At 45.7% G+C, this 16,888-nt stretch overlaps 2 protein-coding genes across 12 annotated transcripts in view; one reads left to right on the top strand and one right to left on the bottom strand.

Annotated features, from left to right (window-relative positions):
• Strn-Mlck (Stretchin-Mlck) overlaps window positions 1-16,888 on the bottom strand; it is a 46,132-nt gene that overhangs the window by 3,119 nt on the left and 26,125 nt on the right. For 4 of the 11 annotated variants that reach the window (XM_089469377.1, XM_089469379.1, XM_089469376.1 and 1 more), the window contains 14 exons: window positions 14,305-15,024; window positions 13,509-14,240; window positions 12,642-13,349; window positions 12,411-12,583; window positions 11,968-12,055; window positions 9,968-11,288; window positions 9,771-9,903; window positions 7,924-8,092; window positions 5,868-5,913; window positions 4,939-5,810; window positions 4,471-4,882; window positions 3,960-4,305; window positions 1,762-2,118; window positions 88-362 (listed from right to left, as the gene is read on the bottom strand). In XM_089469377.1, coding sequence (XP_089325503.1) covers window positions 88-362; window positions 1,762-2,118; window positions 3,960-4,305; window positions 4,471-4,882; window positions 4,939-5,810; window positions 5,868-5,913; window positions 7,924-8,092; window positions 9,771-9,903; window positions 9,968-11,288; window positions 11,968-12,055; window positions 12,411-12,583; window positions 12,642-13,349; window positions 13,509-14,240; window positions 14,305-15,024 — 6,352 coding nt within the window. Of the gene's footprint in view, window positions 1-87; window positions 363-1,761; window positions 2,119-2,348; window positions 2,500-2,831; window positions 2,991-3,959; window positions 4,306-4,470; window positions 4,883-4,938; window positions 5,811-5,867; window positions 5,914-7,923; window positions 8,093-8,432; window positions 8,575-9,250; window positions 9,655-9,770; window positions 9,904-9,967; window positions 11,289-11,967; window positions 12,056-12,210; window positions 12,255-12,410; window positions 12,584-12,641; window positions 13,350-13,508; window positions 14,241-14,304; window positions 15,025-15,229; window positions 16,847-16,888 lie in introns of those variants that run through there. The other 7 variants (XM_089469383.1, XM_018010854.2, XM_089469380.1 and 4 more) reach the window with 6 other exon arrangements.
• LOC108615970 (uncharacterized) lies at window positions 6,230-8,129 on the top strand. Its single transcript, XM_018010867.2, has 3 exons — window positions 6,230-6,463; window positions 6,571-6,764; window positions 6,820-8,129. Exons 1-3 carry the CDS (start codon window positions 6,336-6,338, stop codon window positions 7,848-7,850), a joined length of 1,353 nt encoding a protein of 450 aa, XP_017866356.1. The 5' UTR covers window positions 6,230-6,335; the 3' UTR covers window positions 7,851-8,129.

Here is a 16,888-nt window from a genome sequence, read left to right as displayed (position 1 = left end):
TCATCTTATTATGTATATCAACTCAAATTAAATGATAAATTATTATCGATAATATGAATAAATATGATCTTCCTCTTCTGCACTCACATAAATCCAGTTATCATGCAACCACCATCGTAGGGCGGTCCACACCAGGCGACGGCCACACGATCGGGTCCAAGGGACACGCTCGGCTTTCCGCTGGGCGGCTCCGGGGGTCCCTCGACGGCCACTGAGGCCGATGCCGCCTCTATGCCATATTCGTTCATTATTTCGGCCGTGTACTTGCCGCTGTCATCGGCGGAGATGTCCGTTATATAAAGCGTTGATCGTTGCGACGTTGTGCGGATTGTCACATTGGCGCCCTCAACAATGGCACGGCACTGTGAAAGGGTAAAAGGTATATTCAAGTATATATATATATTTATACATGTATGTATGTGCGTGTGTGTGTGTGTGTGTGTGTGCGTGCGTGTGTAAGTAAAGCGGATTAATTGTATTGCGGCGAGTAGACAGCGACTGCCCAACCTTCGATGAGCAGAGAAAACACGTTCAACTATGGCGACGCCTTGTTGTTATTGCTCTTTTGTGGTTTATAACAATTACGTATAGGCGCACTCATACCGCAAACTGATCGTGACACAGTCATAGACCCTAACTAGCACCAGCAGCACGGCATACCAAACGAGAACAGAACAGGCCAGGCCAGACACGACACTAGATCAGAGTCTACACAGACAGCCGGCCAGTTAACGTGCCCAAATGAAGTATTTAGATAGCCAACAGAAGCAGCAACAGCAACAGCAACTGGGTTGTCTATGGGGTGAGCTTATGTAGATAAAGTTATGATATGGGATCATGGGCATAGCAAGTCGGCTAATCTTCAAGCTGTTGACGGCATATTACCTAATTAGGTCACATGTCAATTTATATTGCGCAACAATTGCAATGATTCCAAACGGCTTTTGGCCAAGTGCCTAATTTGGTTATTCAAATTGAGCTAATGGGAAGATCCATTTGAGACTCGTAGAAGATCCGTTTAAATATACTTTCAGCAGATTGTCAGGTAAGCTGATAGTCAAGCCTGTTAGTTAAGTTTTTATTAACTTTTTGAATTCTATCACGACACAAACACAGCTTCAATTTTATTAGATCAATATATGTATCTATAGGATGTATGAATCTGTCTGCTGATCGATATTTACTGTCAAGCAGCTATAGGCTTGACCTGTTTGTTGTCTGTCAGCTGCTATGTTAGCAATATTTCTATTTTAGGAGCAATGCTTTTTGCTCTAATCATTATACATACATTTGCATATCTATACATTTATTATAAGACTTATCTTTTAATAAAAAAAAAATATATATATATATAATTATAAAATTATTTTTATCTTATTCTTTATTTATTTTAGTTTATTTCTCCATTTAAGACTCATCCTTAGCTTTTCACTATCCCTAACTGCATAGGCCTATTTAGTGAATATATATCAGAAGTTCAATTTCGATCAACTATACTTTTCCTATATAAATGTATTTCTTATACCTCATATATAAAACTCACAAAATCTTTTTACATTGCAAGTTAAATGCTTTGCTTACATATAAACGACAGTGAAACCTGGATATGGTTATTGATCTAGCATATATGTATATCTGTACTGAGTGTTTAGTTTATATAGTTTATAGAGCCCAGTTGCTACCTGTTAAATAATTCTAAACACTTTAACCTAATACGCATTTATATATATCCATTTCATCTGTGTGCTTTTTTGTACTTACCGCCTTGTACCAGATGACTTTGGTATTGGGGAATGGCTCATAGTGCACGCTCAGTTGGACGTGGCCCCCAATGAGTGCGGTGCAATCTTCCGGGCCCCTCAATATGCAGCTGCTGGCAGCCAGCGGGAGATTGTGCTGCTCCTTGTTATTATTATTATTTATATTATTATTGCTATTGCTGCTGTTGTTGTTGTTGTTGTTGACGGGTAGTACTAGAAGGCTGGTATAGCTGCGTATGGAGGGCGCACGTCGTTCCGCCTGTGGATGTTTCACTTGTAGTCGCAATTCGCCGCTCTGGGTCAGTTGCACGTTTCGCAGGCGCAGCAAGCGAATGCCGTTCTCTGGATATGACTCCAACTGAAATGAAGATAAAGCGATTTTAGTAACAATAACTATGTATGTGTGTGTGTGTGTGTGAGTTGTCAAAACAGCTGGCACATGGAAGAGCAAATACTTGAGTATGCGCCTCAATGACAACGACGAGGCAATGAAATATGCACCCAGTTAAGTAAGCTATTTACACAGATACACACACATATATGTGCATATCCAAATATATGTATATGTATACATATTTTTATATTTACATATATACATGTATTGGAACAATTGAATACACAGGCGCAACGCGAGGCGCCAACGGCCAGGGTCAAACGGCGAATGACGAGCCACCAATTAATGATTGAGAACATTTTAAAAATAATAATGAAAGCCCATCGAGCTTGACCGACTGCCTCATACCCGACACTGGCAAGGAGTTGAGCACGAAATTTATAGCTGAAATCATGAGTGCATCAGGCTAATTTAAAGTCTCCACAAATCATCCGAGCACACTTTGCGCAAAACCTAATATACCCCCTTCACATTCTGAGCGAGTATAGCAATATGAAAAAGCCGAGCACGTTTTCGGTTTCGGTTTTTAGTTTCGCAAATAATGTCACATTCCCGCTACAAACACAACACAAGCCAACGCTCTCGATTTCGTTATCAGAGCAGACGCCTTAAAGCTCAACATTTACTTAGATATGTGCACTATCTTTGCTTCTTGCGCGCTATCGATATTGCATTACCTGCGACATCTTGTCACGCCCCTTTCTGAAGCGAGGGGGCTACACGAATGTACATATATTGTAATTGTTAAAGGCGTGCAATTGCTTGCTGCTTTTGTGTGCACCGCTCGAAAGCCATTGAACGAGTGCCTGGCCGGCTGTCCGCGCTGCTCTGTTTGCTCTTCTCCGATCGAGCATCGCATCCGATTGGATTGCCGACGCTGGCGTCGACTGCGACTGCGACGTTGCGTCGTTAACGTCGTTTGCATGCGTTGCGTATACCGCGGCATTTTAATCTTTTATTTTTTGGAGTCTCATTTCTCTGCCCATGTGTTTATGTGTGTATATGTGTGTGTATAAATGACGGCGTATTGTTATTGTCAGCGTTGACAAGGTGTCAACGCAGCGCTTTTTGTCTTTATTTCTTGACGAAATTACCTGCCCAGCGGCAAGGCTGTAGACCCTCAATTGCTGGAGAGCTAAAAGCCAACTTGCCGCGTCTCATCGTGTCTCATCTAAATAATTTTTGGGCCAAAAAGGCGCGCACACAAATTGCCTCATTGGCTGCCCTTCAACCCAATTGGCATTTAAGATATATAGACTGATTTGTTAAGAAATATAAAAAATACCTATAGGTCTAGCAAGTAGTATTTAAATAAAAGATAGCAGAAAACTTTTATAAAAAAAAAAAAAAATAAAAAAATAAATAAATAAAACCATTTACTCTTCATTATGATGCCCTGAATCCATTAAAATTATGATATCAGGATATTATGTCTTTTAAAGTTATTATATAAATAACAGTATCTGTGGCCAACTATTTATATTCTAGCTATTGAATATAACCCAAACAAAGAAATATTCAAAAAATTCAAAGCTCTTGACTAACTTGGCAAATCAAAACTAAAAGCTTAAAGTGCATATTAGGTATGCATTTCTCTTCGAAGAATCTTGAGTGGAATTATGCAAATGAGTGAAAGGTCATATATTCTTGTTTATGTTAAAAGTTACAATACCATAACCAGCTCAGCTATTAATAATAAGCATATGCTATAGTAGCAGAGAGCATACAAAATTCGTTCTGCTGTCAATATGCATGTTAATAAGTTCGTTTTTGGGTTCATAATTGCTTGGCTGTGTCTTACGCACCATTTGGTTTGGTGAGTCATCCGTAATCAGTTTTCCGTTGAGATACCATTCGACATCCGCTTGGCAGGGGAAAACACGCGCATAGAAGAGAGCTTCGGCACCTGGAGCACAGACCAATGGCAGCGGCGGCTTTAGCAGCTGTACGCTCTCTTCGGTCCGTGTGAGATCGCGCTCGAGCACGCACAGCTCGCCGCTGCTGCTGCAGTCGCAGTCGCCGTCGCCGTCGCTGCTGCTGTTGCTGTCATCTGTTGTGGACGTGTACACCTGACAGCTGTAGATGCCCGAGTCAATGTCGAAGGCGTCGTTGATGCGCAAGCAGAGGCAACCATTGCCGTGATCGATGTAGCTGTGGTGCAACAATTTTTTGTTAATAATGCATTATTTTTTTAAATATTTTAAATATATGTATATTTTGAAGCGAACTCTATATAGCTAAGAGAAGCGAATAAGTACAGGGTAGCTTCTACTCCAGTCAAGATCTGCGCATAACTACAGGCTACTCAATGCTTACTTGAATTCCTCGCTGTCGGGCAGTATTTCTCCATTACGCAACCAGACATAGCTGTAGGGTTCGTCGCTTTCAATGACACAGCAGAGATCGATAACCTCGCCCTCGACGGATTTAGTTAGCTCTGGCAATGGCTCGGCGATGGTTGCGCGTCGACGTTGTATATCAGTACTGGAGCCATGGAACTTGACATCAGTGGAGCTAATTAAAGGTTCATGATCGCCACTTATGATGCAGGTGTAGATGCCTTCGTCCTCCTCAGTTACGTTGTCCACAAACAGCATGGCTTCGTCCTCCTGCAGCACAATGTGCACCCGGTCCGATGGCTCCAGCTCCACATTGTTGTGATAGAATCTTACTGAGGGCACAGACGAGCCACGAAAGCCACTTGCCAATGCCATGCGGCCGCCAATAGCTGGAGAACAGGATGTTGATCAAGCAAAGGTTTCAGATGTGACGGGATTTACTCACCTGTAGAGGGGCCCATGATGCGTCTATAGAGATAGGCATTTCGTCTCGAGGAGGAAGCGCGCACGCTGCGTGTCGATGGAGACTTGGAGTAGCGTGAGCTGCTAATTACGTCCAAGCGAGCAGTGGCTTCTATGCGTCCAAAGTCATTCTCCAATGTTATTCGATACAGACCAGCATCGTCGAAGCCCACCTCATCGATCTCTATGAAGCGCAGATCATCGACTTCTTTGACTGCAATTCGAGGGGTGGGCGTGACAATCATGCCATCCTTGTCCCAGGTGGCCCACGGAGTGGGATGTCCGGCAATGGCACACTGGAAGCGCACGCTGTCGCCCTCCTCTACGACACGATTGTAGGGAATGGCTAGGAATTTGGGCGCTGATATGCAGCGGGCATCACTGCGACGACGCTCCACAGATCCCCTTTGCAGATCGATACTGCTGTTGCGGTAGGAAAGCCTCATGGGCGAAAAGCTTCGATTGGGAGTCGAACGAGGTGTGGAACGCGGTGTGGAGTGAGCTGAGAGTAAGGCACTTGGTCGTGCCAATTGGCGACTGAGCATATTCTCCTTCTCTTCGGGCACATCAACAATGATGCATGCTGATGAGAGCGTGCGGCCAACCGAGTTCTTGGCCACACAAGTGTATTCCCCTTCGTCCTCGGGATACACGCGTGGAATACTCAGCGTAGCCTTGACACCGTCAAACGACATCACGTAATCCCTGTCACTGGGCACGACATGCCCATCCTTCTCCCATATTATGAATGGCTCTGGCATGGCCTCCACATGACACTCCAACGAGATAGCATCTCCATCACAGCAGCGCAAATTCCGCAAATTGCGCACGAATCGCGGCAATGTCTCAATATTACTAAAAATTATATTAAAATATATAATTAGGAGTCTTAAACTGATAGTTTTCACTTACCCATGGCGCGTGTGAACTTTATCCATGCGATTATCTTTAAGTATATCTGCGAAATACAAATTAAAAATCGGTTTGGCGCACTTCTTAATGTATCTTTTCGCAACAGTTGAGCGTTGCTGAACGAGGTGAGTTAGCGCTAATTTATGGTAAAGCGTCTATTCTGCATAGCATACACGTATTCAAAATATGCATATATACACACAGCCATTTAAATATCAGAACTCATACTTATATAAAAGAGCTATATGTACACTTGAGGAACATTAGGAATTCTTTGCACTATTTAAATGTATTGCTACGAAACAGCTGAGCGGCACCGAGTGTGTTGAGTTAGTGATAATTTATAGTTGTATGTTCCATCCCTGGCTGTCGCTATTTATAGCAACTCTTCAGAGCAGCCAGCTGAATTTGTGTCGGCTAATTTAGTTGTCGATGTGCTTAAACTGTAAACTTATAAAATAAATACAAATGCGTGGCCTAATCATTGTGCCCATGGATCTGGAACCTGGTTTCCGGAAAGCAGATATACACAGCATACCCATTATTAGCAGTGGAATGGTCTTCAACTTTTTTGCAACCGCCACTGACAAAAAGATGTGAGTACCGTACCTACACACACGCACACATATATACAGCTATTTATTTATATGTGTTTATATAGCTTGCTGTATAGGAAAGGCTAATGGTTAAATTTTTGTTTTAGATCTTCAGAAAGCAATGATTTGTTGGTAGACTATGTTCACTTGCGTCGGCAGTCCGAGCTATGTGAAATAAAAGCTTTAGTTTTCTCTGCCACAGACTTCGCCAATACGGAAACACATGCCAATGTGGCCGTTAAGGTGATGGAAGATTCAAATACACTTACGGATGGACAATGCAGCTTGTGCGCAGGAGTTGGTAAGCAGTTTTAAGATACAAGAAATGTATAATTTGTAATTTCATATTATTTTAGCTGTTTGCCCACATGTTGTGGCATTTGTCTTCTGGCTGCACAACAAGAGCACGGATAAAAAGCCGGCAGCTGTAGTGGAATTTTGGGGCAATGAGTTGGAGGCGCTTGTTCAACCGGAGCCCACAAAGGCAGTGCGCATAAAGGACATGGTGATCAGCCAAGATCTGAACTCTGAAACTGAGGAGGATATCCCCTGCTCTAGTGAGAGCGAGGAACATGCATTTATGGAATCTGTGCTCGAAGAGCTCGCTATCTGCGGACGTGATTCAGCGCTGTATCGCCAGTGCGTGGAAACAACAGATGAATTCGAGTCAATACTCATACACCACATATTGTTGAAAGCAACAGAATACAACATTTACGATGTGCACAGTTTTGTACAGCATCTGGAGCTACAGGCGCAAGGTGGACTCTTCGAAAGCCTCAGCGAGGTGACCAAGAGGCAGTACAAATCAAAACTTTGGATAGAGGCGCAATATATGCGTATTCGCTGCTCAATGATGCACATGATTGCCACACGCAAAACCCCAGAGGAGGACGAACAGATCTTCAATATGCTGTTCTGCAAGGGACGCGACGAGGACATTGAAGACCGCGTCCAGCAGAAGCAACACAAACGTTTCATATTGAAACAAACCGAAAAGTTGGAAAACAAAGAGTATCTGGAATGCGGTTTGCTGCTACACGAAAACTATCCTTATTTGTGTGGTGCACCCGATGGCATTACGGATGATCATATTGTTGAAATCAAATCACCAAAGACTGAGGAGGATTTTGAGAAGTATCTGGAGGCTCGCGAATCCATTGCACCCAAATACATGGCGCAGATACAAACGCAAATGTTTCTGGCCAATGTGAAGAAGGCGCTGTATTGTGTGCTCAGTCCCACATTCGAAACCAACGGAGCTCTGCACTACGTTTGGGTACAGGCCGATCCCGAGTTTGTGGGCAGCTTGTTGGTCATGGCCGACGAATTTTGGAAGGAAGTTGTCTACCCACATCTCATCAGCATTTATCCACAAGCATTATAAGCAATAGCAACAAATATAAAGCTACAACTAGCTAGCTAGAGTCAATAGCTTCTTAAGGAATTAATCGACTCACCTTTGGCGTAGATTTGCAATGATATTACAGCCTTGGCCTCGCCATGGCAATTGCTGGCTATAACTGAATAAGTGCCGGTAAAGTCCAATTTGGCGCTGGGTATCTCCAAACGATACTCCGGCCCCTCGCCGATGCGTCGAAAGTGTGGCGCGTCCTTGTAGTACTCCGGCTGCAATTAAAGAGATAATAAATGCTATTTTTATTAATTGACACTTTGGAATGCAATAAACTGCAGCCATAAGGATCGTCACAGATCTCAGAATGAATGAGTCATGTGAGTCTTATAAGTCTGTTCTTTATTCATGATATATGCAATGTTGTTGTTGTTGCCGCAGTTGTTGCTGTTGTTGTTGTGCACAGCTTATGGCCATATAAGCACAAAATTTAATTTCGCGACTGTCAATAGGAAAACTGGTAACTGGAACTCGTACGAGTCTGCCACTGTGTGTGTGTGTGTGTGTGTGTGTGTGTGTGCGCGTGTATTTGTATTTTGGGTTGCCCACCCTGACCTCCTGCTTCCTTGGTACGAACAGCGGCACGATTGTTGGCTAATAATTTTTTGCTGCTGCTCGTTTTTGTTGCCGTTTGCTGTTCGCTGTTGCTTTTGCCTTTTTGGCTCTGGCTAACAGACGTAATTGTTTGTACAATCATGTTATTTGATATGGGTTGAACTTGAATTAGCGTTTGACAGCAGATCAGCTTTATAAGAACTAAACTGCCCATGTCTATATATCTACATATGTATGCACGTATGTGCCTGTGCATGTATGTATGTGTGCCTGTTTGTGTGTGTGTTAATTGTATAACGAGTGCGATTGACTGCGCTACGTGTGACGCAGGTGAGAGGTAATTCGAGTAAGCAAACAGCCGTTGCTGTTGCAGCTTAAAAACATTGCATTGTTCTGGCCCCTTTGGGAAAGGGGCACCACAATATTGTCACGCATTAAAAGTGTGGGCACTACATAATATACTCTTGACAACAATTCGTGTGCCTATGTATATGGTAAAAGGCCGCATTATTAATACATAATTATTAATAAATATAGTTGATTTTCAACTACTCTGAGCTGAATTTAAAATTAACTGTGTCCGGGTTTGCTATAGAGTGACTATCAAATGCAATTAGTTGTAGTTGAATACCTGCTATATCTACGATTGAATATTAACTACAAACTATTATATGCTGTGATGCGAACTAAGGTATTTTTTTTAGCAGCTTCAAATTGAGCTTTACTTGGGTAATTCCATAGATTATAGCGCTCTTAGGAATATCAGGGCGTGCCATATTTTGCCTAAGGTAGCTTGGTTTTAAGTTTATTCTCTATACCTTTTGCTAAATTATATTGATATTTGCTTTTTTAACACTTTGTTCGTTTGCTTCGGATCAATTGTTATTTTATAATATATATTCTTTGAAAAACTATATTATTTTCTTCGAAATCTATCCGCACGAACAACTGTTGCAATTCGGCATTTCGTTTGCACTGTAACTGTTTTCCAATAGTTAACACTTTATATATATTTATGTAAATTGTGCGGAAATCAAGATGGCATTGATATTTCCTGAATGCGAGTAGGGCCCATAGAACTGGCTGAAACGGACAGTTTGGTCAGTTCCATTCGGCGTTGGCGCACTTGCACTTGAATATTTTATTTGTTTTATGATATTGCAACGAGATACGAACGCGCCGACTGCGACCCACATTTGTTGGCGCCGCGTTTGCAACTGACTCGAGCAACGTGGCGCTGCGCAAGCGCTTGGAACCTGCCGCTGCTGACGTCACTGCTTGACCAAATGTGCTACACATTCATATATACATATATATAGATTGTAGATCTCTACTCACATTTAGAAAATCGCGCAGCCAGACAACGTCGGGCTTGGGATCGCCGACCACTTCGCAAAATATGATGACGTTGTCGCCCTCGTACGCCTCGCTCGAACGGGGCTTCACAACAAATAGCGGCTCCTTGGAGTAACTGCAGCAGGGATTTCGAAAGTAAATCGAAGGCGTTTATACAGTTTTCTCATTAGGATACTCACGGCATGTCGCTTGTCTTGATGCTGGGTATATCGAGTGCGCGTTGCGTTGTTGCAGCTGCTTCGTTCTCCTCGATGGCCACGCGACATATGGTCTCGACCTTGCCAACCACATTGGAGGCGACACAAACGTAGATGCCAGCATCGCGTGGCGTTGCCTCGGCAATGATTAGCTCCACGAAGCCCGTGGAGTCGAGAGTGGCGGATATGCGACGACTGGGACGCAGGCGCATGCCATTGCGATGCCAGGTGACACCCACAGCGGGATAGGCCTCCACTTTGGTGGACAGGCGAATTTCGGTGCCCTCACGGAACACATAGAATGGGTCCAGGGGCACGTAGAAGTCGGGCGAGATGTAGGCGCGTATGCCCTTGTCCACCACCAGACAGCAGTGGCAGGACACCGAGCCCAGTTCATTCTTTGCCGTGCAGGTGTAATTGCCGCTGTCTTCCAGCAATGTGGCTGCTATTTCCAGCGTGTAGAATTGACCCTCGGCCGTGATAAGATGTCGTCTATCACTGGTGATGAGTTGCTCATCCTTGTACCAGAGTATCTCCGGTGCGGGATAGCCAACAATTTGGCAGGTCAGACGCACCGGGTAGGTCATCTGAACGCGACGATCGCGCAGACGCATTGTGAAAATGGGCAACGATTCGCCCAGTTCAGCCGGATGGCGTCCGTGTGCAATTTCCTTCAGTCTCGAGTCTGCCTCATACAGCCGTGGATCAGAGACGACCTGCAGACGTGCAAACGTAGAGACGCGGCCCTTGGAGTTAGTTGCCTCGCAGGTGTAGCGCCCAGAGTCGAGTTCACAAACTGTGGTTATGGTGAGAGCACAGGTGGAGCCGATCTGGCGGATCTTGACACGATCGGAGCTGCTGCTCAGCTGTATGCCATCCTTGTACCAGGTAATCTGTGGACGCGGAGCTCCACGCATATTGCACTGCAGCGTAAAGGAGGAGCCAAGCAACGCCTTCACCTGACCAGGCAGAATCTTGACAAACTCTGGCAGGCACTCCACGCCGCCCACCTGTAGGGCGGAGCTGGTCTGCACCGCCGGTCCCCAGCCATAGCGATTTTTGGGTGTCACACGGAAATGGTATTCCACATTGGGCTTCAGATTGAATGCATCAAAGGAATTAATGGGCGTCAGACCCAATTCGCGCCAATAGGCGCCTCCGTCATGACCAACAATCCATGCTTCCACCTTGTAGGCAATGACCGGCGCAGAGTTGGCGCTGACGGGCTTGCCCCACGACAACGAGATGTGGGTGGGTCCAGAGTCAACGACCAGCGGCTCCGTGGATATACAGCCAGGTGGATCTGTGTGAATTGTGAAGATGCAAGTATATTGCATCAATTAAATAGATCATTGGCCATGGTAAATCAAACACAATACGCCCCGGAGAAATATATATTTTATTTTCTTGTTATTTTTTTCCTTTTTTTTCGACTACGTAAATGTATAAGCTGGATTGTTGTGCTTTATATAATACGCTATTTGTATACCATAATAAAATAAGTAAATAAGTCAATCGTTCAAAAATACTAACAAAAGATAAGTTAAATACACGGATAATTTCTTTATGTGTTGGACAATCATTGAATCTCACAGGAAATTGCTTTTGAGAAGTTTCTTGATTAGCGGCACAGAAGGCAAACAAGTTGGAGTTGAGGCGATCTGCAAAATATATTGGCAAGTCCATGCGCTATTGAATACTTGAGATAAAACTTTAAATGAAACACGCAATTGGGTTTGGTATAACAACAAAGAATCCGAATAGGATATCAAACATTTAAAGACTACGATAAAGAATCAACGGATTGATTATTCTACTCAGAAGTGGAATGATGTGAAACAAATAGAGAGTCAGCAAACATGGGAAGCTGCACACATAGTGGATAACTCTACGCTGAGAAGAAACATCGAAATGGAACACAGAAAGACTCTCTCATACTAAGAGCACAAAGAACGGAATGGAACACCTCAAGGAATACTCACCTCTGAAATACGAAGTTTCACTATAACTGTCCAGGGGTTGGCCCCAGCGTGGTTGCGTTGGGGTTTCAGAGCGAGCGCGCGGGTTAACCTATATAAGTTTTTATTTTTGTAGTCAGAACGATATTATTGTTTATTTGAATGAACACATAGAGTCGGGAAAGTAGACTTAGAGCATAAATAATTTTGATGCATTTAGAGGGAGGCGTTTAAATTTGCGCAAAGAGTATATAATATGTATATAAATATAATTGAAATAAGCTTTATTCTTTCTTTTTGGGCGTTTTAATCTAGAAAAGCATAAAGAAATAGAGAAAGAGAGAGAGAGAGAGAGAGAATAGCAAAGGTTAGTTAGCAAAAGCATTAGATCAATAGCAAGACATTCAGGTACAGCGACAGCAGATACAAACGAATAACACAAACAGATATTCATAGGCAGTACGTACTGTAATTGTGACGAATATTCTATCCGTGCCAAAGTCGTTGCGTGCAACAACGAAATAGGTGCCGGAGTCGGAAATCTGCGACTTTTGCACTGTGAATCTGGTGTAGTCGTCGGATACCTCTTTGCTGACCCGATCCGATTGGGTAATATCCTTGGTGCCCTTCATGAACACCACTGCGAATACCAAACGAAATGAGAAGCTGCAGAGGATATGCAAATTGGGAAAGCTTACGTTTCGGTTTCGGATCACCCGCAATACGGAAGGAAATCGAGAACGGATCACCTACGGCGATCTTCATTTCAGTTTCAGGTCTGGACAGGAAGAGGGGTGGGCGTTCGTTCTTCTCAGCGCCAACAGCCACATCAATGTTGACATGCGACTCAATGCGTCCAAAGGCATTCGAGGCGAGGCAAGTGTAGGTGCCTTCGTGCTCAGCCGACGCATTCATGATGGCCAGCGTGTAGATGCCACGATCGTTCAACGTTCTAACATTTGGACCCTCCACAACCTTGCGATCGCGATACCATTTGACTTCGATGGGTGTGCTCGACTGCATGAACTCGGCTGAGATGGCGACGGTGCCACCATTGCATACGGTCTGATTGCCGAGCGGGGCAAGGAAGTGCGGCTTGTTGGGATCACGGTGGAAGAAACCGTGCGTCTTCTCCAGAGTGAAACGCTCGCGTCCCACAAAGTCCACCTGATGGGTCATCTTGTTCTGGGCGCCCTCGTTGGTTGCTATGCAGGAGTAGATGCCAGAGTCCTTTTCAACGGGATTGCGTATGATCAGCTTGGAGTACCCATCGGCCTGATCAATTTGTTGATATTTATCATCATTAGTAATAATCTCGTTGCCCTTCATCCACTGGATCTCTGGACGGGGCTGGCCACGCACACGACAATCCAGAACCAACTCATTCTCATTTAGAGAATACGTGTCTGTGGGAAAAATATAGATAAAATAGAGTGATTAATAAACACAATTCCTGAACAGAATTTGACAAACGAAAGCGGTTAGAACAGCAAATAGACTGTATGCAGGCGCGTGATTAGAGTAGAGAGATTCGCGTGTCGCTCGCCCTTAGCTGTGTGGAATACCTCGAATTGGCTGTGCGAATGTACTTGGCATAGATGCCTCTCTGAAATGCTTGTAGACGCGCAGCTGCGCATGGGTTAGACTCTCGCCGAAATCGTTGATGGCCGAGCAGGTGTAATTGCCGCTGTCATCGGCCACCGCGGCAAAGATCTCCAGTGATGCCTCGCCATTCTGGTAAACAGTCTGATAGCGCGTATCCCTGGGCAATGGCTTGTGGTTCTTCAGCCACTCGATATGCGTGTTCTCATCGCCAGAAACGGTGCACACGAATCGCACATTAGCACCCTCCGATATGGTGCGATCATGCAAGTAGCTATGGAACGATGGCTTCGTCTGAGCGACACTGCGAATGACGCGGCTTCCAGCTCGGTGTAAGTCACCGTTGCCATTGACATAGGCAGTGGGTCGTGTGTACTCATCTGGCTGCGAGTGGGACTGTGACTGAGGGAGCGTAGCATTCTCCTGCTCGTATGTAATGAGACGTTTCAAGTCAGCTGCCCGTATGAGAGTGCTGATCGAGTCAATGTGATCCGCATGCTCGGCATAGCAGGCAAAGATGCCACAGTCCGAGGGTATGGGATTGCGTATGATCAGCTTGCGTTCACCGCCCGGCTCCTCCATAATCTTATAGCGATTGTTACAGATCGTATGATCATCGCGCATCCAGGTCACGTTGGGACGCCCATGCACCTGGCAGCTGAGCACAATCTCATTGCGCTGTGCATCATAGGATTCTGAAAGGGAATCATAGTAGTGTTAGTAATGAGACATTTTAAATCAATATCTTATCGGACTCACTCTTAATGCCCTCCACAAAGCTTTCCGGCAGCCGACCGCTCGTCTCGTCCAGTACAGTGAGCTGGCCAGAGGTCTCCACTGTCTGTTTGCTGTTCCTGACCACGCATCTGTAGTGGCCGCTGTCCTCGGCACGGGCATCGTAGATTTCCAGGCTGATGGCACCGTTGATATTGTAGATCTTGTGGCGGGCGTCCTTAGTAATGCGCTCGCCGTCCCTCAGCCAGTGCACTTCCTCGATGATGCCAGTCACATAGCAAATGAGCTGAGCTTTGTTGCCGCTGCTAATTGTCATTGTCTTGAGGCTGGTCTCCAGATTGAGTCGCAGTTTGGCCTCCCTCGCCTTGGCCTTGGCCACAGCTGCTGCATTCTCACCCGATGCGCCCTGAGTGGACTCAGTTTGCTCAACAGTCTGGGGAAGTTGATCTGCTGTGACTCTCTTATCGAGTGCTCGCTGTCTCACATAGTCGGAGGCTTGCACGAATTTGCTGATCTTCATCTGGCCATTTTCGCTCTCTGCATAGCAGGTGTACAATCCGGTATCCTCGCTGCCAAAGGATGTGATGGTCAACTGTTTGACGCTGTCACTCAGCTCGGCATATTCATATTTGGCCGTATCCAGGGGCAGCAGTGTGTTATCTCGCTGCCAGTAAATGCTTGGCTTGGGACTGCCCGACACTTTGCACTCGAGTATAAGGCGATTGTCTTGGGAATGATATGCATCTAGACGTGGAACACAAAAAGACCAGGCACAAACAGAATAAGACAAGCACGACATCCAGGATGGGATGGGTCTCTAATTCTAGTATTAACATATCTAGGACTATACATAATACTACACTATCATAACATAGCTTAACACTTACTTGGACGCACTGGATGCCACATTAACATACACATAGTTACCCAATGCTGCGCTGATGCCTACCTTTGATGCCCACTGTGAAAGTGGGTGGGATGATTTCAACTTTACCCGTGCTGTAAACGAATAGGTTGCAAGTGCTAACAATTTCATTTTCGGGGCCGCGGACGCGCAGTGTATATTCGCCAGCATCCTCTTCTGTGACGCCCACGAGATTGAGCCAGGCAATGCCGTCCTGCATGGACATTTTGCTCTTGGGTCCGAAGGCAATTGGCTGATCGCCATGGAACCATTTAGCCGTCGGCTCTGGTCCATCGATGTTGACCATCCATTTGACATTGCTGCCGGACTTGACGGTGCGATTGGCTAGGAAGTTGCGGAAATAGAGACGCTTCTTTAGATCTGGAGGCATGGGAACTTCGCGCCTGGAGCTAGTGGCCTCCTCATCCTCATTCTTGGGCTTTCGGACTCTCTTCTCAGTCGCTTCACCTTCAGCCACTTCACCCTCAGCAGCTGGCTCTCCATCCTCGCCAGCTGGCTTGGGTGGCGGCCGTCCCTCTCTGGGCGGAGACATGGGACGTACCCGAATGCGCGGCTCCACAGTGACCATGTGCACAATTTCCGTTTGACCCTCACGATTCTCGGCCTGGCACACGTATTTGCCACTGTCGGCCGGCTTTGGATGGCTAATGAACAGCTCGCATGTGCCGTCATCATGGTCCACCTGGTGGTACTTTTCATTGTTCTCAATCTTCACTCCATCCTTGTACCATGTCACTGATGGCGTCGGCAGACCGCGTACATGCACATCCAGCTGGAGCTCGTTGATCTTGCCGTGCAGCGTGTCCTTGATGTTGCGCGTAAAGGTGGGTGGCACGTCACCAGTGCCTGGATCTGCATACACCTCTAGCCTGCAGGAGGTGGATGCCTCACCAGTTTCATCTCGTCCCCAACATCTGTACTCGCCATTGTCCTCCTCGGTAGCGCTGTTAATCTCCAAAAGGCAGAGACCCTCGCTGTACCGTCCTCGAATCTTGGGCGAGTTCTGAATGGGCTCATCATTCTTGAACCATTTCACCTGGGGCTCCTTGGCTTCTAGGAAGCAAGAGATCTTCACCTTGGAGCCTTCAGCCACAACGCGATCCCTCATAGAGGTGGTGAAATGAATGCCAATATTCTTCTCGCGCCGCTTACTGGACATGCTGGCCGTATCGGAAGCATAATCTGTGGCCGAGGACACACCCTCTTCTTCCGGATCATCCTTCTTACGGCCACGACGTTTGCCCTTGCCCTCCTCACCTTCAGCTTCTGAATCAGCGGCCGCTGGAGCAGCAGGCTTCACGGCTGGCTTCTCCACCTCCTTGGGCCGCAACAAGCTCTTGTCCGCATGGAACACGCCGTGAATATTGTCCGCAATGTGGGAAGCCTTGCCCTCAAAGAGCACATAATGGGAAATTTCCATTTTTCCAGCACGACTCTCCGCCTTCACCACATACTTGCCGGAGTCCTTGTTATCCGGCCGATCAATGATTAGCTCACATGTGCCATCCTGATGCTCAATTATCTGGAAGCGACCGCCACTTTGAACCTCAACGCTGTCCTTAAACCACTGCACTTGGGGCGTAGGCTGACCCCGCACAGCTGTCTCCAGTATGAGTTCATTCGAGTTCAGGTGATAAGTCTCTGGAGGAGGTGGAGATAGAGGAAGTTGAAGAGTTTCAATAG

This window comes from Drosophila arizonae, chromosome 5 (assembly GCF_054131065.1).
Source record: "Drosophila arizonae isolate 15081-1271.41 chromosome 5, UAZ_ARI_1.0, whole genome shotgun sequence".
Lineage (NCBI taxonomy): Eukaryota > Metazoa > Arthropoda > Insecta > Diptera > Drosophilidae > Drosophila > Drosophila arizonae.
Note: the sequence above shows the minus strand (reverse complement) of the source record. Positions and strands in the feature narration are given on the sequence as shown.

Bases quoted from the DNA above. Each gene is read 5' to 3' on its own strand.
- LOC108615970 (XM_018010867.2), top strand. From the start codon at position 6,336: ATGCGTGGCCTAATCATTGTGCCCATGGATCTGGAACCTGGTTTCCGG. The intron at 6,464-6,570 runs GTGAGTACCGTA...TTTTTGTTTTAG, and splicing joins ACCGCCACTGACAAAAAGAT to ATCTTCAGAAAGCAATGATT. The intron at 6,765-6,819 runs GTAAGCAGTTTT...ATATTATTTTAG, and splicing joins CAGCTTGTGCGCAGGAGTTG to CTGTTTGCCCACATGTTGTG.